Below are 21,299 nucleotides of genomic sequence, written 5' to 3'. Positions count from 1 at the left end.
GCAGAAGTATAAATTGGCCTTAAGCGAACGTAGGCTATGCTTTCTCCTTTTACCTCTTTTTGTGTCTCACTGAATTTCTAACTTGAAATGCAGTCACCTGCCTCTTTAGAGGGGATTGCATCTGTGTCTCTAGTGCCAGGAACACAAAATGTGCAGTCGCGCACACAGACCTACAGGATTTAGCTGAGAGGTTGGCCTGTAGAAGTGGGTCAGAGGATTCTGCTGGAGCAATGCTCTGGAGACCACTGTTTGTGAGACTGAGTCTGCTGACGTGTGCACGAATCTACACACACACACTAATATGCACAGACAAAGGGTGCACAACAGCATACAAAACCCACACACATAACTTTAGTTCACCTGGGGAGCTTCATCTAGACACGCAGTAATTATGCATGCATGCATATTCATTCACGCCTTTCTCACTTCCATCTAATAACATTTAATCCCAACGTGGAAGACGTGAATTGAGATGAAATGGACGGATAAAGGGAAACAGACAGGCAGGCCGAGAGGGAGAGAAGGAAGAGGGAGCCCTGTCACATGCGGGTGATAGAAAGAAAGAATGAAATGAGTGTTGTGAACGACATGCTGTCCAGTCAAGCATCGCTGTCTGACAGTAACATATTGATCTGAAAATCTCTTCAGCACCAGAAAAGCATAAGAGCTAGAATCAAAGCTTTATTTAAAATATACCAGTGTGCTGGTAGGTGAATCTTGTAAAAATGGGACGTATATTCTATTTTGCATACAGTAAAAAAAAAACATTTTTACATTCATTTTCATGATAATCAAGCACAAATTCTCATTTGGGTGATGCAACCAAATGTTTTCCTGTCTTAAATCCTTTTTCCCAAATCATTATTAGTAATTGCTGTTTAAAGTTAAAAACTACTGTATTGCTGTCTCACAATATGAACATGAATTACAGAATGTAGAATTCTTCTTTGGTATGTCCCCCTCATCATATAATCATCCAAAAATAAGCCTCATTTTCTTTTGTTCTTTTGATTTTCAGGGTGAAATAAGTACTGGATATGTTCTTTTTATGACATTCCTCCTTATTGGTGGTTGGATGAATCCAGGCAATTCATATTCACAAATGAATCTCGCTTTAAACCTCTCAGTGGAATCGAACAGCCCTACAGCATCGAAATTTTGGCCTTTATTTCCTATAATACACGTCAAATCATTATCATTAAACTACAGACAGACAGAAATGAGTATCCTCAAGGTAGCTGTTGATTTGCTACATTTCAGCCTCAGACTGAGATTAAACTTTCAGGAGGAATTAAAAGTATTAATTTTTCAATATTAAACCCACCCACTCTCCCCGTCCGTCTTTTATATTATCGCCGTAAAAGTGCATCATTCAGCACAGAGGGTAATCTGTTTGGAAATCACATGGCATTAGATGTCATTAGTGGTGAGTCATCTTTAATGAACACATCTAATGAAGTGAGGCTCACTGAGAGAAATATCATTTTTCCTGCTTTAGGAGGGCAGTACAAGGTGTGTGTATGAGTGAGAAAGAGTGTGAATGAGTTTTGGGTTTCATTACAAAATAAACAAAAGGTCTTACATTTCGAAACATCATGAGGTTCCCAAAAAACGGAAAGGGCTTTGGGTGCTTGATGCCACACCGTTCCAAGGTGGAGAAAGGGGCGATGGAATACCTAAAACAAAGACAAAGACATTCAGTGTAAACCTCTGTAGTTTGGGGTCAGTTTTTTGCCTCATTAGAAAGCCATTTAGAGAGAATGGCAATAGGAAGATTATTATAAATCATTAGAAGAAAAAGGGAAATTATGCTGCAAAATCATAAACATAATAGTACATTATTAGGTGCTGTGACTGGTCATTTTAAAGGTGCAGTGTGTAATATTGACAGCTAGCGGTTGAAATGGGTACTGCAATCCAAATTCAAAATATTGGAGAGAGTTGTTTGCCCCTCCCCCTCATTCTTAAACTTAAAGGCGACGAGCCTGACAATGTCATTTGATTAGTTGATTTAGCCACGTTTTAATAGGCCTCTGGTCATAGAGCTTTTAAAATGGATGCCAAGGCTTTTTAGGTCGGGTAGAATCTGCTATCTCTGACCCAGTTCGTTTTTTTCCTGGTTTCCATGGCTGTGTTCCACGACGCTGTGTTTTCCGCCAACTGGCAACCCAGGGTGTTGAAATACTATTGGGTAAATTGGCAGTGGGTGGGATCACAACGAACAAAACAAAAACAGACTTTCCAACACAGAACGCACATTTCAAAGTAGAATAACTGGCTGTAGAATTGTTTTTCGGAGAAGCAAGTGTGTGAACTTAATGTGTTTGCAGATATTTAGGAATCATGCTATGAAATTTTAATGCTTTACAACATTCAACAAAATAGTAGTAAATAGTAGCCTACTGCAGTGAGATAAATGAATAATTTTATAACAATAATAATGTAATTTTAATCTATGTATCTTTAAATTTTATATAAATGTTAAATTATTGTATAATTTTATATATACAATATTATAATCTCTCAGTTACTATGAGAGTCATTGAAGCTGCAAGCATAATTATACATGAATTAGACAACTTTGTTGATAACGGGAACATTCTGCTGTTGCTTAAAATTCTGGGACAAAATGTTTATGGATGCGTATCTTCTTTACCTGGGCCCAATGAGTAAGGCAATACCTTAGTGGGTTTTCTTTGTCATATAGGCCAGGACCATTGACAACAACCCTGTGCTTCTTGTAGACAGGGTGTAAGTGATGGTTTGTGCAAAAGCATGATGACACAAGCTGTATCGGAGAGCACTGGCAAGTGCTGCATTTCCTCCGAGTATGGAAAAGGGGACCTGCATTATGCATGAGGATTGCATCTGCTGACACACCAACACTTGGACCACTTTTAACTTAGAAGTGAGCCGTGGGAGATGACGAGACGTTATTCTCTCAAATAGTGCATTTTTGTCCCCAAGAAGTTAAACACAAATGTCTTAATAATCCACCAGACCAAGAGAACAGCGAGTACTTTATTCAAATATGTGCAAATAATCGTTAACACTGATGGACCTAAAACCATTTGCAAGTTAAGAAATACATTTTAATTTCCCAGGAGTTGATTTCTATTTAAACTAATTAAATTTGTAACTAATTAAATCTATTTCAATTCAAGTTCAACTTTTTGTTATATGAAGGTCACATTAAATGGCCTACCATGGCTTTATTTTTCGCTATTAATCAAATGATTTTTATTTATCGATTTTATTGGTTAATCCTTCGTCTTTGTCCCAGACCCAGACTTTGAATTTTAAACCATGAAAATCCTAAAGACCTAAACAAGGAGTTAAATAAAGAGTCATTTTAATATTTATTTTATGATATATAATGATTTACATGTGTTTTACACAATTCCGACTGTCATTCATTTGTGGCATCAATTTCATCACAACCAACTTTGCCTCAATAACTTTTCAAAAGTTGGTTACCAATGCAACAATAGTGATTATTATTTAATATTAATTCTAAAAATAAAATTTCAAAGTATTCATTATATATTATTATTATTATTATTTTTATATATATTTATTTACAATGAACAACCATTTTATTACAATTTTTCCTAGTGTAGAGTGTATAGTCCCAGTGCCAAAAGTGTCCATATTTGAATAAACACTCTTGTATGTTTTTTTCTAATCGTGTTCGGCTGGAAATATCGGACTCTGACTTCAGCACTGTGGCGAAAAATTAACTGCCACCCATCTTTCTCAAAAAACAAAAAACTTTAAAAAAAGTACTGTAACCAAAAGATTCTGACATCCATCTCTTCCATAATCTCCAGCTCAGCAGGAGTTCATTACCATATTAATTGTCAGATTAGAGAGCGGGTCTTAACACGTGCTGTAAAAAAAGAAAAGAAAAAAACTGGAATGATAACTCATTTTATGACACACTCTTAATTACACAGAAGCACGTTGCATCCTAAAATGCTTGTCCGGTGCTGAAAGACGATGAATCCCCGGCCCGATCTGTCCATGTCCAGACTCAAAATCATTTCTCACTTCAGCAGCACAAATGTATTCACCACCAGTTGCCAGACATCCCAGTCTTTCAATGCATTATTGGTTAAGTGAACACATAACTAATGTGAAATACATCCGCAGTGTAAAGATAGTTGATTAAAAACAAGTTTCTCAATTTTTTTTGTAAAATAACAAATAATAGAAATTGGATGATAATCATTCACATTAGATGAGTCTCCACCTTTGAACAGAGGGGTAACTCTTGCACATTTCCATATATGAGGAACAGAACAGGTAGACAAAGACTAATTAAATAGATCTGCAAGGGGATACATTAATACATGAGCAGCAGATTTATAGGCATAATTTTCTTAAAGGAAAAGGAACCATTTAAATTAGTGGAGTTTAAAGAGCCAGTGATATAAGAATCGAAATGTTGGAAACCAAACAGAGAAGAAGAGCTGATTAAAAGCATGAGACATAAGTAAAGGGTCAGAAATACTTTTATTATAAATTCAATCTTTTTTGTTAAACTTTTATTGGCTTTAATAAAAAAGATTATTCAGTTGATTCCAAAACTGTCTAGGGTTATGAAAAAAAACCTATATCTTTATAATAATTTGCTTTTGCATTCCTTGTTTTTATCTTACAGAATTTTCTCAAATATCTGTAGTTTTCCGGAATCCCTAACCAATATTTTGCCCAGGTTTTGTCTCTTTGCTTATAAGTTTAATAAGATAAGAAGAACTGATCCAAGGTAAATGTCGGCCTTTGACTCTTAACAATAAAAATAAACTCCATGCATCAACAAAAGGGAAATCTATCCCAATTTATATCAATTAAGTCTTGAATAAAGCAATCCACATTCAGATTTTTACACTGTCTCAACAGTTGTGGTAAAGTCTTCTAGCAAAACAATACCAAAGTTGAATTGTCCTTCAAAACATGCAGTTTGGAACATTGTCAACAGTTTGTTCCAGTTTTGCTGAAGTTCAATCAAAAATCTCTTTAGGGAACATCAGAATTAATGTGTTGCTCCATAGAGCAGGTGTTACTGAAGTGTGTCACAGCCCATATAAAGCAGAATGTAGCATATTTCCATATTGTGAAGGCAGATAAGTTCCAAACCAAAAAGTGACTTAAAAGATCAAACATTAACAGCAGGTCATTCACACACAAAAGAGAGCAACATTCAGAAGATCCTGATAAGAGTTTGGCAATAACATGTTGTTAGGCTAATACAATACTCAAGAATAACCAACATAGTACACACAAATAATAGAATTGAGAATCAATCTTTCAGTATTGAAATATATTTTCAATATTTGTTAACTTATTCGCTATCTTGGATATAATTGTACATGTTGCATTATAGGTCTTTCTTATATATGCAATGCATTCAAAACAAGATATCTTAGTAGACGTATTCTGTGTCGCTTTTGTGACACAACTATAATGTTGTCTTCATGTTGGGAACACGTTTATAATGCCTTAAATGCTGTTTAGGAAAGGAAGTTACAAGGTTTTTAAAAAAGAACTGTAAACGCACTTAAAAGTATTATTTTTTTTAAATAATTCTGATATACACTGACAATTTTTCTCACTCAGGTCTGCTTATAATTGTTAGTAAAAGTTTCTTGCAGCAAAAACACTTTAGTTTTATATTACTAGTTGAACATTATCCACCTTCACTCTTTTCCTTAATTAAGATGAATTAAACAGGCTGATTTTGCTACTATGCATTTAAAAGGATATTCACCAATTAAAATCTTGCAATAATTTGTCATAATCATTCCAAACCTGTATAATTTTTTCTTCTGTGGAACATAAAATTTGATATTTTGCAAAAGATTGGGATCCAAGCAACAGAAAAAACAATATCAGGTTTGGTACGACATGAGGGTGGGTAAATGACAATTTTCATTTATGGGTGAATTATTATTTTAAAGGTGTCCTATTATACTTTTTTTGATCATTTTTGTTACATTTCTAACTTTCTTTAGTGTGTAATGTTGCAAGTTGCAAAGTCCAAAAGTCCAGTCCTAAGGGAGTTCTTCTCTATATCACTAAGCACTGTATCTGAACTCTCTGAAACGCCTCGATTATAGTCTTGAGTTTTCTTTTGGCACACGTCACAATATTCCTAATTTAAATTATTCCCGCTTAAGGCATACGCAAAAAAGGGCGATGCCTGGTTGAGCTGTGTTATTAGTGTGTTGAATCACAACACACTGGTCCAGCCGACCAATCAAAGCACACTGTGGTTTTCAGAAGCTTCAAAGAGACCGGGACTAAACAGAGCGTTACAGACACACTAAAAAGAGAGGTGCTGCAAATAATGTAAAATATGTGGAAAAATTATGTTTTTTGAACATTCAAGCATGAAAACCAATTCTAGAAGACCTCAAAAAAAAAAAATCAAGACTTAAAGGGCATAATAGGTCCCTTTTAAGATTTAAGTGGTTCTATACACTATATGAGAATAACTATTATGATTGAATAACATCTATTTACTGGCATACTGTAGCTCACATTGCCGTATGCGTATATCATGGCTGGTCATGCTGCTGAACACTGAATAGATGCTGACGTGTAAATGTGCAAAGTCAATTTAACGTGCTTGTGATTCTGATGCCAATACGATGATGCTATCTGAATAACCCATTTTTGCAGCTCAATTTCTGTAGTGTATGCATGTGTTTTGAATGTTACAGTATGTCTGTATAGTAGGCTACAGTATATGTCCATTTAATTATTTGACTACAGACCTACAGCACAATAAATAAGTTTACACAAGACAGCACACCACTGCATGACAATCAATTGAGGTTCAATGTGAGCCTGAGCTGACTGACAAATCCAGCGAGGCATCTCCTCTGTGTCTCTCCAGGCTAGATAAACAGATGTTGATGTAGCTTATCAGTGAATACGCCTGGCCGTTTCTGAGCCCTGTGCCAGGGGCTGAGAGAGGGAGAGATGTGCCACAGGCTAAATATACTGGGAAAAGGCCAGGGTGGAAGACAGTCCTTAAAATACCACTAAAATTCACATCCAGTCTCCTTGTTAAATATTTATCTAAGCCTTACTCTGTTTTCTTCCCAAATTCAAATTTTAAAGATCCTACAAGGTAAGGAAGGTTCACTGTTGGCCACCGACACAAACATATCAAACATGTTTAAACTTAAAAAATGTATGTGCACACAAAGCACAGCTGAACTCTTTCACAAACACAACTGTCTCCAAGGCTGATATTATAGTTTGCCGGGCTTTGGATTAAACTTGCACATCATGAAGTCATTAAAATTTATGTGTTTGGGGTGACCTGTAACTTTGGGGTGAGCGAACAGTCCTTTCAAGGGAAGAAGCGATTGAAACAACCATGTCTGACTGACAGCAAGGGACTCACTGTGTTGTTTTCAGAAAGAGGTTGGAAGGAACAGGCCAGCCAATGTTCTCATTAAGGCCAAAAGTGTCATGAAGGAGGACAGATACATTGTGAGGTGAAAGAAGGGTGAGATACTAAAAAGTTGCAGTCCAGATTCAGTAGTGGAAAAAGGAATTTTGTTTCCTGATAACGAATCAAGATGCTCAAACTGTGGATCCGTTTCTAAAACTAGTTAGCTGCCTATGTAGATAGCATTTTAAGGCAGTATTTTCCAACCTTACTTACTCACACGACCCCATAAGTAAAGCTTAAAGGTGCAGTATGTGATTTTTAAAAAACGCTGTTGAAAAGTGGATCTGACCGAGCACCAAAACACACTTGTTGTAGCCAATCAGCAGTAAGGGGCGTGTACACTCATGATGGGGGAGGAGAGAGAGCTCAGTGCACAGACAGACATTAGCAGATTGACTATAGAAAGAGAAAAGAAAAAAAGGAAGAAGAGGAAAAGGCCGCGGGAATATAACTTTAAAAAGAAGGGTTACTATCAGGCAAGAGGTAGGACTCGTGTTAATATCGGAGAAGCTGTCCAGTGCTGGAGAGACCTTAAGGAGCGGGGAGGCCTGAAAACGGACGCCGAGGTTGTTTTATTTCTTCTCGATACGCGAGTAACGTTGGTTTTGCTGTGTTTCACAGACCTAAGATATGCTGTCTTTTGCTTTAATATACTCGTGTTTCATCTTCGCTGGTGTGTTCATTTGCATTATTAATATAAGCCTAGAACGTCTAAACCTCATCCGACGCCCGTTTCAAGCATCAGCTCACAAATTCTGCTCAAGGTGAGATAACATACTTCAATTATATTGTTTTTCTTTTGGTTCCCCTTTTAAGGATTGCTATAACCCCTTAATCTTGTCACATTTGTAATATATTAGTTACTTGGACTATCGTGTTATATTGGGAGCTGTTCATGTTGTATTTTAGGATGATAGAGATTACTTTGCCATCAAAGGAGTAGAGGAGCGAAATAACAATTAGACATTGACCTGAATTATCCTAGTAACACAAATTGCTTTCATTTATGATGACATCATACCCTTGGGCGGCAGGCACAGCAGATTCCACCATAGTCGCAATGACTATGGTGGATGCTATATGTTACATAATGCATACGTGAATGTGGGGGCGGAGTCATCAAGATAGGCAGTGGCGTAACTTTGTTTTAAAAAGTGGGTGGGACAGGTGGGGTGGGGGTTGCTAATAAAATGTTAAATCAGATGTATGTACAATAACATTACGATGTCCTGCAATCGATTTAAATAGTAGGCTACATGGGGTTTAATTTGTAATTTAATGAGATGTAACCTGTCCTGATATATGTTGTCAGTGCCGAGAATTTTCGTGTGAATAAATACATAGATCCGCCTAATTGACCAACGTGTATCTCAATGGTCCAGTGGTAGAACTTTTGCCTAGCGTGTCAGAGGTTATGGGTTCTAATCCGCACTCGTATCGTTTTTTTTTTATTATTTTTTTTTATCAAAACCGATTATGTTCGTCAGTGGTTGTATATCAAGCAGCAGGGACACGTCTGTGTGCATTATGTTTTGTGATTTCACCAGAACGAATAGCGAGTATTATCCGCAACGGATTGAAGCGCACGTCCGAGTGAAGACAGTGCGGCGTGTGCGCGAGCCACACGAGAAAACACTGTATCCGCGCCACTGATCGCTGCAACGAGCACTTTGATCACTTGATTTAAAAAACACATTTCAGCGCTAGATCGTCTCTTATTTAAATAATAAACAAAATGAATACTCTGCCAGTTAACTGGAGATGTTTTATTTATTTGTAGAATTGGTACATTTGTGCCGCGAGATGTTTTAAAAAGTGATGGGGACAATATCGACCCTGGCAAAAAGTGGTGGGGACATGTCCCACCCGCAAATTACGCCTATGAAGATAGGGGTGTGATCCATTTGGGTAGGGGCGTGTTTGTTTTGGGGATTTCAAATATCAACAGCGTTAACCAGAAATCGCTTACTGCACCTTTAAGTACCTCTTCATCACCACCAAACTGAAATATATGTCCTATTAACTCATATTATACTGGATATCATAGCATTAAAATTAATATTGCCAACATCACTTAAAACAAAAGTAAATACACTGCAAAACATGATTTTCTTACTCAGTATTTAGTCTTGTTTTCCAGTATGAATATCTAAAAATGGTTAAATCAAGATATATTTACTTGAGAAGCAAAATGACAAGATATAAGTCTGAAATGAAATGAGTTTATGCTTAAAACAACAACAAAAGATCTACCAATCGGGCATGTAAAATAAACTTGTTTTCCCTTTCAATTAAGTTCTCTATTGAAAAATGTTTTTTTGCAAACTATTTTTGCAGTGTACTGTGGGAAAAACAGACTAAGCAAGTAGCTTCCTCTTTCTTTCTGGGACAAAAGTTTGTTTGTCTTTCAAATTTTGACCTGGGGGTAATTATGGAGAAATTAAGGCATAACGGTGAAATAATTTTTTTTATTCATTCCAGATGGGACTTCAAAGGTTATTTACCAATCTTTATGTGTTGGATTATCATCTATCAGCGAACACATTGTTATTTATACAATTATTTGTGACATTACAACTTAAATATATCGCCCACAGTCCTTTCACTGACCATCTGATAATATTCATAAATATTCATAAATACTAAAGAAAATACAGAAGCAAATTTACTATTTTTAGACTGACACACGTTCAACATTTTGCACAAATTTCTTTAGTGTTTTCTGTACACTTCCTGTGCAATTATTTGAGTTTTGTTCTGATATAGGCCTACGTTTACGATACAGCCCATTTTGGAAAAACTTGTCTTAAACGTCATTAAACAATCCGTAAAAACAAAATAAACTATGGATGCACACTTATCTTTTATAGATAATCGTATATTACGATCAGACTTTTATTACGACCAGAATCACCAGCAGACTTTATGCTCATAATAAAACTCTGGATACACGAGACTATTTTCTCAATGTCTATCACAAACACTCATAATTACACAATATTCACTCGCTACAGCATCCCACAATGCTAACATACTTTCAATCTCAGTTTATGGAAATGTAGCAGAGTTTATGTAGCAGACAGTTTGTTTGTGTGACAGAGACAGACTTTAAGTTAGTATCAGCAAACAGCTCCTGAAACACTCAGATGCACACATTGATCCTGCCGGGCATAAAAGCGCAGGCTATAATTGCTCCGAGCTGCTTCTAGTGTCTCTCTTGATCATCCATGACACATTTGATTTCTTTTCTATTGTAAGAGCCTATTAAAAATGGCCACCAATAAAAGCGCATTGATTCATGCAGGATTAGCCCATCGGACAGGAGTTTTATCATTGCCGCAAAAATCACGAACTCCCTTCTTTTGCTCTCACGCACACACTAACGTGCACACACAGTGTGCAGCTGCAGTCACATGGATCACGATTCGCCAGTTCTCTGCTCAATAGTCTGCTGATGGTGCCGTGGGCCTGGGTGGGCTACTGAGTGAGTGTGTGGGAAAGAGATGCCCAAAACTGCTTAAGCGGTCTAATGGTGGGCAGAGGACGAGCACCCCTGTGGAGTACCCAGACCTGGATCAGATGCTTGGCGGTCACGCCGCGATAGTGAGCTCAGATCGCACATTTATCTCTGGGAGCAGAGAGCTTCTGCGATTGATCAGCTGTGGAAGAGGAGGCGCTACGATCCACACACAGCTAACAACAAACACAGGACAGAGGGCCAAATGAGTTTAAAATACTAAGTATAAATGTATACAAACACACGATTTAAACGTGTAAATGGAAAAGCAATGTTTAAAGTGCAAACGGCCCTTCAAATGTTTGAGAGTAGCCTATGTCTTAGTACAGAATCTGATCTCACGTCATAATGATCTCTTAAAATATCCTTTTCATGGTTATGCACCTCTAAACACAAGTAGCGTGCCAATTTGGACTCGTGAACTGCAGATAGCATCAAATAAGGATAATTGTATCATTTATTAACTTGCACAGAATATCTAGTGTGTATAAGGATTGTTTTTTAATACTGGTGCACTGTAATAATAATTAAATTAAATAAATAAAAGATTTATAGAAAACTAAACTTAATTTACATGATGTGTCCAGTGAATTGACAATAAAAAAGTTCTCAACTTTTGAGAAGCAAGTAAAACTCAAAAGCCCATGCAAAAATTTTACTAAATATGAGTTGGGCATTTTATTTTTTAATTTTTTTTTGTGCAGTGTATTAACATCGCGGGGTAGTGCTCTATTCAGAACTGAGTTGAGACTGCCTTTTAATTCCAATTCAGTTGCTACATTTGAAATGAATTTGAATTGAAAATAGTATACAGAAGCAGAATTAAAATTAACCGAAATTCAAAATTCAACTAGAAATGCCAAAGACAATTTTATATTAAATTATATTGAATAAATTGACTATTGTGGAGAATGGTGGATGAATACATTTACATTTAGTCATTTAGCAGACGCCTTTGTCCAAAGCGACTTACAAATTAGGACAAAATTCAGCGAGTCATCATAAAGAGGCAAAAGCAACAACAACGCAAGAAGTGCTCAAAATACGAAGTTCAGGTATTATTCAGAGTAGCATAAGCCTGATAAGTGATGTTTCAAAGGGAAAGGAAATTTTTTTTTTTTTTTTTTTTTTTTCTATAAGGTTAAGTGCTCACGGAAGAGATTGGTTTTCAGCTCTCTTTTGAATGTTGTCAGGGATTCTGCATTCCGGATGAGGGTGGGGAGAGCGTTCCACCAGCATGGAACTGTGAATGAGAATGTTCTGGAAAGTGATTTTGTGGCTTTCTGTGATGGAACCACGAGACGTCGCTCGTTGACCGATCGTAGGTGTCTGGTAGGGATGTAGACTCGTAGGAGTGAGTGAAAGTAGGAGGGAGCTGAGCCTGTGATAGTTCTGTAAACTTGATGCGAGCAGCGAGAGGTAGCCAGTGCAGAGAGATGAACAGAGGAGTGACGTGGGCCCTCTTGGGCTCGTTGAAGACAAGACGAGCTGCAGCATTCTGGATCATCTGTAGGGGTTTGGTTGCACATGCTGGAAGTCCAGCCAGAAGAGCATTGCTGGGAATACAGTTCCCAGAATGCATTGATTTTCTATGAATTCCTTTTCCTGTCATTCCAACTCAACTTCTTGTGTGGTGTGGCCAATTCAAAATTTAACTAATGAATTAAAAGGGAGACAATTTTTCAATTCTGATGTTTGCATAAACCTTGTATCAACTCCGGGTATATTGTGGCAATTATGATTCCTCATTACCGTCTAATACTAATATCTGACATGACAGACTAAAATATTTCTAAACCTGAAAATCTCTTAAAGTCCCCCTGTAGTCAAAAATTGTATCCCTTAAAACTCATCTTTGATCATCAAAATGACATATTTAAACGTTTTTTCCTTGAAATTTTTTTTTTCATGCCTTAAAATAGCTTGAATGTAACTCTACACCCTTGCCTCATTAAGCATACGCGTGGCGGTGCTATGAATGCAAGTTAGCCTCTACTCACTCACACCAGCTCAGAGATTCAGACGTTGACGTGATTGGTTACAAGGTAGTTTGTGACGTAACAAACACCAGCGATTTCAAACTGCGTTTTTGAGACTCTTTGGTTCACTGCAGTTTTAAGATGAAAATACTCAGCAATGGTGTTGACTTTTGAATTTGCACATGGTTCTTCTTAAAGCATATTAAAAACACCACATAGACATATAAACACCATTAAAAGCTTGATTTACACCACAGGGGGACAGAGATTTGTGTCATTGAGTCATTCATACAGGGACGTCCAGTTTGACACATGCTCACAGCTACGCATTTCAAAGATTCTCCCTTTGTCACATAATCAATCATATGCTGGACTCAGAGTCATACACAATGAAGCCTCTGATCTTAGCAGCATATAAGCATATTAGAATGGTTTCTGAAGGATCATGTGACATTTTAAAACATTAAAACAGAAAACGGTTATTAATTTAAATTGTAATAATATTTCACAATATTCTGTTTTACTGTATTTTTGATCCAATAAATGCAGCTTTGTTGAGCATAAGATACTTCTTTAAAAAAAATCTTGCCCAAAACGTATGAAAATTTGTGGAAATGTTAAACCAGTAGAAGAGTGTCAACTGGTATACATTTTTGTATATCTATTTACATTGTAGTTACACAGTCTCTGATGGTTACATCTGGAATATAAAAATGTAGATGCTTCAGAATCCTGAAAAAAAAAAAAATTCTAAAGCAATTTTTTATATATTAGTGTGATTGCAATGATAATAATAATAATAAAATAAAAATAGTTTGATAGGCTTACTTCAATACATTATATAGTCAAAAAACAGTATTCTATCATTATCTTCGCAGCAGTTCTTGAATAAATGTTCCATCAAAATGGGTCTATATAAAAGATACTGTTTTTCTATTTATTTACTATGAACAATCATATCCTTTGGATTGTGTCCATGTTCCAAATAAAATAATAAAATTAGGTGAATTACTTTAATATTTGTCATGTACTATGGGCAACTACTCCTTGGGTCTATGGGCATTACCAACATTACAAATATTTGAATCATTTTTAAAGGTATACTATGTAACTTTTGGCCCTCTAGCAGTTAAAAAACAAAACTGCATGCATTTTGCAGAAGAACATTGTTTTGGTTGCGCTTCGGCTCTGCGTAACTGTGTGGATGAATATGGTTTTCCTACTGCTCATAAAACATTCACTACTAGGCTTAAGAGATATGACCAGTTTAGATGGAAATGATCTCAATCTGAATAGCTGAAGACCATACTGAATAATCAACAATAAATGAAATGATCCTATTGCAAAGATAATGCAAGATAAATTCACACAGATAATGTTTTACAATGGCCTCTGTTAGAGAGGTACATACGGCAATTTATCTGTATAATAAAATACCTTACTCAGCTGGTGAGTAATAAAAGCTCCATCTCTGCGTCACTTTTACAACATTTCAAATCCCTCAGATCTTGCTATCTCCGAAAAGCCAAGCCAATGTTGATTCTCGTTATATTACAAACCATGTCCCTCCTCTGTTTGGCGTTTTTTAAAATGGGTTTTTCTCTGGAGGTTCGAGATTTGGCGTGCGCCATGTAAAACTTTCTCGCTCGTTGTGAAAACTAGCCTATGCCACTCCCACCACACATGCATCAAAGCAGTAGAAGCAACTTTTCTCTAAACGGATATGACGAGACACGCACGGGCGAGTGACGTACAGTATATACGCTATTTCCTGTGAAAACCATCCCTCAGGTCTAATACATAAACACTTAATAATTGGCACAAATAATAGGCTTACCATAGTGAATCAGGGTAAGACAAAAACATGTTTTGGAAAAAGGAGTGATGTATTGACTCATCATGTAACTTTTGTTTAAAATGAACAAAATTTTAATGGAGCGCCTTTAAGCTTTTGGTCATATGCACACACAAATTTGGGTCTATAAACCTCTTTCAAACGGATACTATGTTCTAGCTATTGATGCAAATCATCGAACGAACAGCAAGCAGCTTTTGTGACAGTCAGTAAATAGCTATTATTGAACGATTTGGAGCTTGGGATATTTACAGCTGATTTGTGTGCAACTGGAGATGGATTCATGTAGACATCTATTTTACTAAGGTTTTGTGCCGTTACTGTACCCAGAGGGATTGTTGAGTGCCGCCTGTAGAAGAGATAACCAACCCACACAGTTGATGTAAGATATCCTTGTTTACCAACCCGTGTCGTCGTGCTATGCAAACTAATGGCTGCATGTTAAAAGCCCCTCACTGAGTTTAAAGGTTTTTTTTAATGACTTCTAATTCCTCTCATCACTATGCGATGTGCACTTACAAATCAGCATACCAGCCTTTATTAAACACACAAACACGTATTCCTTGTTATAATTTCAGTATGTGTCAGACTACAGAGGAAGGAGTTCACGTGTCTTCTCGGTGCCAAACCATCGTCAACCATTCATCAACGGGTTTATTTAAAGTGAAGAGAAAGGGGAGAAAAGGAATAAACCAAGAGAGAAGGCAGCTTTGAAAAGGAGTATATCTTGGCCTGTCACCTCCTCACTGCTGAAGTGCATTGTGTGTGCAGGTGCACATGTGTATCCAGCTGTGAGACAACAATAACCAAAAATAGGCTGAAAAATGGCGCTAAAATAGAAGTGTGAACGGGCCTGCTGTGACATCTCTCTCATCGGCATTAGTCATGCGAGTCCCTCCGGTTCCATAACACCTCCCCAGGACCCAATCCTGTTCTTCCGAGCCTTTCCACACAAAACATGGTGCTATTTCCAGCCCTCAGCAGGGACTACGGCACGTCTCGTTAAAGACGGCTGAGAGATTCTGTATCATTCTGAAACTCACAGACATCATGTAAAAGTACAATGACTTAAAGGAATAGTTCATCCAATTTTTTTTTTTAAACATTACTGCTTGCCACACTAATTCTTCTTGAGTTTATGAGAAAGATTAGAATTTAACACACTGTTCTTTAGACTCTGGTCTTTTCGATGAATCTTTTATCTGAATGATTCATTCATGATCTGATCCAGTTTACAACTCGCTTACTCGATCCAGTCAGCTATCAGCCCACTGGAGGTGAATAACAGCTGTAATTTTTGGTCTGTTTTCTTCACACAAAGCTATAATATGACTTCAGAAAATGCTCCTTTTTAAGCTTGAAAGCTTCAATCTCCATTCACTGTTATTTCATAGAAAAGTGTAAAGTTCTTCCATACCTCTCCTTTTGTGTTCTTCTATCAGAAAGAAAGTCATACGTGTTTGGAACAATATAAGAGCGAGTAAATAATAGCATAATTCAAATTTGATGAACTACTCCTTTAAAATTAAGTCTATGAAAGCACTCTTCACATTAAAAGTAATTTAAAGGAGTGGTATAATGCCCTTTTCACAAGATGTAAAATAAATCTCTGATGTCCCCAGAGTGTGTATGTGAAGTTTTAGCTCAAAATACCCCACAGATATTTTTATATAGCATGTAAAATTTTTCACTTTTTGAGGGTGAGCAAAAACACATCGTTTTGTGTCTGTCCATTTAAATGCAAATGAGCTGCTGCTCCCGGCACAGAGGGCGGAGCTTCAACAGTTTGCACTCACACAGACATGCACTGAAAATTTCAAGACCTTTTAGCCTTTTATGTTCAAACCAGAGTCAAACAATGATGGAGAGACTCAAAAAGAAGTGACAACATGTAGAATGCAACAGGACGTTTCTGGATGGTTAGGTGATGAATTTGTGTAGCTTATGTGTAGTTTTCTTCTAGTCATTGATTAGCATATTCTGTCATGATAATCTATAAATCGCGTTCCCGGGGGTGGGGTGTATGTAAATTGTAGGGTTCATGATGTCCCTAAACCAGGAAGAATGTCCTGTAGTCCCTATCAGCCGTTTGTTGTAGTCCTTAAAAAGCGATTTTAGTCCCTTTGCTTTGAACTTTGAGCGCTGTAACTTTGCAGATGCAGTTTATGCTCAAACAGCAACATTACACATTATTTAAAGTTAGAAAGTGAAATCAAAATCAACCACCCCTTTAAAGGGGACCTATTATGCAAAGTTCACTTTTACATGGTGTTTGAACATAAATGCGTGTCAGCAGTGTTTAGACTGATATCGCTTTAAAACTCATGCAGATAACAAACTTTCATGATGATGAAGAGCTGCAATGTCACATGAGCGTGACAGAGATAGAAATGATAATCAAAAACCAAACAGATGTTTTAGTTTTTGGCAGAGTATCCGAGGCTCGAGCTGTACAGGCTCCACCCTCTTTTGAATAAGGGGGCGGGGAGCAGCAGCTCATTTGCATTTAAAGATACATGCATGAAAACAGAATGTTTTCCCTTCCACTCAAAAATATGCATTTAAAACATGGTATAATAAATTATCTGTGGGGTATTTTGAGCTGGAACTTCACAGACACATTCTGGGGACACCTGAGACTTATAAAAAAGGGCATAATAGGTCCCCTTTAAATCTGGTGGCAAGGGTAAAAATATCCTCTACTTCTTCTCTAATCAAGGTTGTCTTCAAGACTCCACTTGTACTTCATTAATCCCATAAGACTCCACAGGCAGAAAAAAAAGTAGTAATTTTAGCAGCTATGAAAAGATGATCTAATGCGAAATCATATCATAATGACAGTGAATTAATGCAAGCTGCAGGAGGTCTCGTCAGTCGTTTTGTGGCGCTTTACAACACAGTGCCACCGCAAACCAAACCAAAAGCCTGACGAAAGCGACTACTGACTTTCGTCACTTCATAATCGAATAACAGTTGTGCAATTTGAGATTTAATTTACGTATAACTCTCCCTCCTCACATCTGCAGCATGAGGTGTCAAGACAATTTGGTTACGGACTTTAATGGTGTGTGCTAGGGTACTCAATTTCCATATTAGCGGGCCTATCTTAGCGGCGGTCTTGCACTGCGAGCGGCGGCGAGCTCATTTACAGTGGAGGGTGGATCTGGGTGAAATTAGAGTAGATTACCATATTTAGATTTATTAGGTGCCCGTCACCGTGGAAACGGAGGAGCGTAGCAGCTTCTCGGGGAGGTGTGCATGTTTGATATGATTAACATCTGTGATGGATGAGCTGTCCAACGGCCCTCAATTAAACAATAACTATTCCACTGGCTGGCCAATGACAAAGAAAGTCAAACAGTGTGTGCAAGTGCCTCACTGCCAAGTCAGCTGTCCACAGCTTGATGCAATCAGCATTGAATGGTCGGCACACAGCCTCTACTTTCACATGGAGGGCAGAGATAGTCACTTAGATTGGGCTACCGAGGACCCAGAGGGAACAGACAATCTAGCACTGTGGGATTTCACTGCACTGAGGGTAAAAAGAGAGATTGACTGAAACTAGCAGTTAGGAATGAGGAATTTTAGTTCAAGCAAACATACAGAGAGCCAAATGGTCTTAAATGCGCTATACTGAACCAATAAAGTACAAGTAGCATTAAGAGTAAAAGGCTAAAATCTATTGTAAGGCATGGGCCACATTGCAGTCAAAACTTAATTTGTTGAAACAATAAAACATTGGGACTTCCTCGACTTCATCAATTACCATGTGTAGCAATAACCTCACTAAGTCCTAATAAAACTATACATAAAGTACACTAACATTTAATAGTTTGAGGTCAGTAAGATTTAGCAAAAAAAAGAAAAAATAATACTTTCATTCAGTAAGGATGCATTAAATTGATCAAAATGGACAGTAAAGATATTTATAATCTTCCAAAGATTACTATTTCAAATAAATGCTGTTCTTTTGAACTTTCTATTCATAAAAGAATCCTAGAAAAATGTGTCACAGTTTCCATAAAATATAATGCATTGCAACTGTTTTAAACGTTGATAATAATAAGAAATTATTTTGAGCACCAAATCAGCATATTAGAATGATTTCTGAAGGATCACGTGACACCAAAAACTGGAGTAATGATGGTGAAAATTCAGCTTGAACATCACAGGAATAAATTACATTTTAAAATATATTAAAATAGAAATTTTCAATTGTAATAATATTTCATAATATTACTGTATTTTTGATCAAATAAATGCAGCCTTAAGAGACTTCAAAAACATTTTTGAACGGTAGAATATTTTACTGTATTTAGTGTAATGAGTACAGCAATTGCTCATTAAGGAAACCCTCATCAACCTACAAGCTCCACTCTTCAGCACAATAGTAACACAAAATTCATTCATAAATAATTAATGGTTCATTAAAAGTCACATCCTTCCGTTACAAAATATAGTCCCTGTCATGGAAGCCTGTATTAACCAATCAGCATCTAGAACCAGACTATTTTTATTATAATACAACATAATCGTCAGAAAACTGCCACACCAGGGCCAGTGGAATCAGTTTGCATGAATTTCACTCAATGGCGGCACAGAAGAGTGTCATGAAGTTTTTGCAGGGACAATCTCCTTTGAGCAACCTGGGTTTAAGTGTCTTCCTCAAGGGCACAATGGTGATCACTTCATTCTTGTGGTATAAAACCAGCAACCTTTCAGTTGCCAGCCCAAACTGTAACCACAATACCACAGCTACTGTAGGACCTCAATCCTTGAGAAGAGAGAGAACGTAAATACAGATCACGTAGGGTGATTTTTAATTCTATGTGAATCATAACCTAACGTCTCAGGCTGTTTAAAATTGTTTAATAACGTCATGCATGAGGATTAAGCGTTTTAATAGACTCCTGGAATGAATTTAAAAGAGTTTGTCTTATGGAAGAGCAATAAAGTGAAACAGAGAGAATCCATAAGATATCACACAGCAGATGTCACACATCTACTGTAAGTGCATGACCTCTCTGAAGTGGTGCCCGATGTTTATGCAGAGTCCAGAGGGTGACAGATGGGTTCGCACTCGACTCTTACATTTTATGAGAGGATCTATTAGAATATGTCATCTTCTCCACTCAGCCTTGCCAGTGGAGAGATTCGGTCATGGTCACAAGGCCCCTATATCCACAGTGTGTTAAGTGAGAGGGATTAGCAAGTTCAATGCCGGAGGAAAACAAACTTCTCAGGTTTCACAGATGGGGAATTCACAGTCTTTATGGAGACACATTTTTAATGTAATGAAGACAGAGGGACAACAGAAGATATACATTAAGTTATTAACCTTCATATACGGAAGAGTGGGATAAGCCGTGCCACTTTTTACTTAAGTTGTAATTTAGGCAAGTAGAAATGAGACAAAGGAAATATACCTAATTATATTTCAAGATTTCTGCTATTAAATTAAAAGAGCAATAATCTAGCACACTTACAAATGCGTCATTCTAAAGGTCTTGTTTTGCTGCATATTAATTGCAATTAAATTAATTTAAACCAGAGAGAGACGGTCAAATAAATTCATCTGAATGGAATAAAATGTTTTATATACTATACTATATTATATATTATATAAGTATTTGGGAGTCTATCTTGACTCACATCTTACTTATCAAGAACATGTTCAAACCCTAACCAGAAAGTTAAACCAAAAGTTATATGTTTATAGCAAAATTAGACCATACTTGTTGCTTTCTGTTTCAAAAACCTTTCTTCATGCCATCATTCTGTCCACTTTGTTTGTCGTATTGTTTACCTGTTTGGTCACTAACAACAAATGAGATTATTGAGTAATAAGACTTTATAATAGAGCTCATAAGATCCATGTCAGGCTTCCAGGCTGGACTCACCACTGTGCTGCACTATCTTTGTGTAATGCCTTGACATTTCAGAACTATAAAATAAGCCATGGGATAAACCTGTTTTATCAAATCTCAAATGGACACACTGTAACTGCTCTAACCGAATTGGTTCCGAAACTTAGCTCAAAGTCTGAGCGCACTACGAGATCTTTTACAAATGGACTTTTGCCTTTACCGGCTTATAGAAACTGTTATGGACAGAGATCTTTTTTTTATGTGCTCACTAAAACCTGGAATGAGATCCCACAGCACATCAGAACTATCACATCAAGAAGACTATTTAAAATAACATTTGCTCGCCATTTAATGGACAGGTATGTCTGTGACCATTGAGACGGCTTTATAGCCCCTCCTGTTGCCCAATATCTTGGTTTGTGTGTCTGTTGTTGTCTCTAGCTATCTAGTGTGTGAGCGTTGTTGTGTATGTGGTTTTTATGTTCTGCAGAGCAGGAACCTGCTGAAAATCAGTTTTATACTGAGCCAGGCCCGATTGTCCTTAATCTTTTCCTGTTTTAAAAATATAAATAAAATAAATAAATAAATAAATAAATAAATAAATATATATATA

At 36.9% G+C, this 21,299-nt stretch overlaps 1 protein-coding gene and 1 long non-coding RNA gene across 2 annotated transcripts in view; one reads left to right on the top strand and one right to left on the bottom strand.

Annotated features, from left to right (window-relative positions):
- LOC309508267 overlaps nt 1-21,299 on the top strand; it is a 224,346-nt gene that overhangs the window by 40,711 nt on the left and 162,336 nt on the right. The window lies entirely within an intron of this gene.
- Nucleotides 1-21,299, bottom strand: part of tbxas1 (thromboxane A synthase 1 (platelet)) — a 69,976-nt gene that overhangs the window by 41,504 nt on the left and 7,173 nt on the right. The window contains exon 2 of the mRNA XM_082182795.1: nt 1,583-1,676. Within this exon, the coding sequence (XP_082038921.1) occupies nt 1,583-1,676 (94 nt within the window). The remainder of the gene's footprint in view (nt 1-1,582; nt 1,677-21,299) is intronic.

The sequence above is a fragment of the Leuciscus leuciscus genome (assembly GCF_965113295.1).
Source record: "Leuciscus leuciscus genome assembly, chromosome: 10".
In the NCBI taxonomy this organism is placed as follows: domain Eukaryota; kingdom Metazoa; phylum Chordata; class Actinopteri; order Cypriniformes; family Leuciscidae; genus Leuciscus; species Leuciscus leuciscus.
Note: the sequence above shows the minus strand (reverse complement) of the source record. Positions and strands in the feature narration are given on the sequence as shown.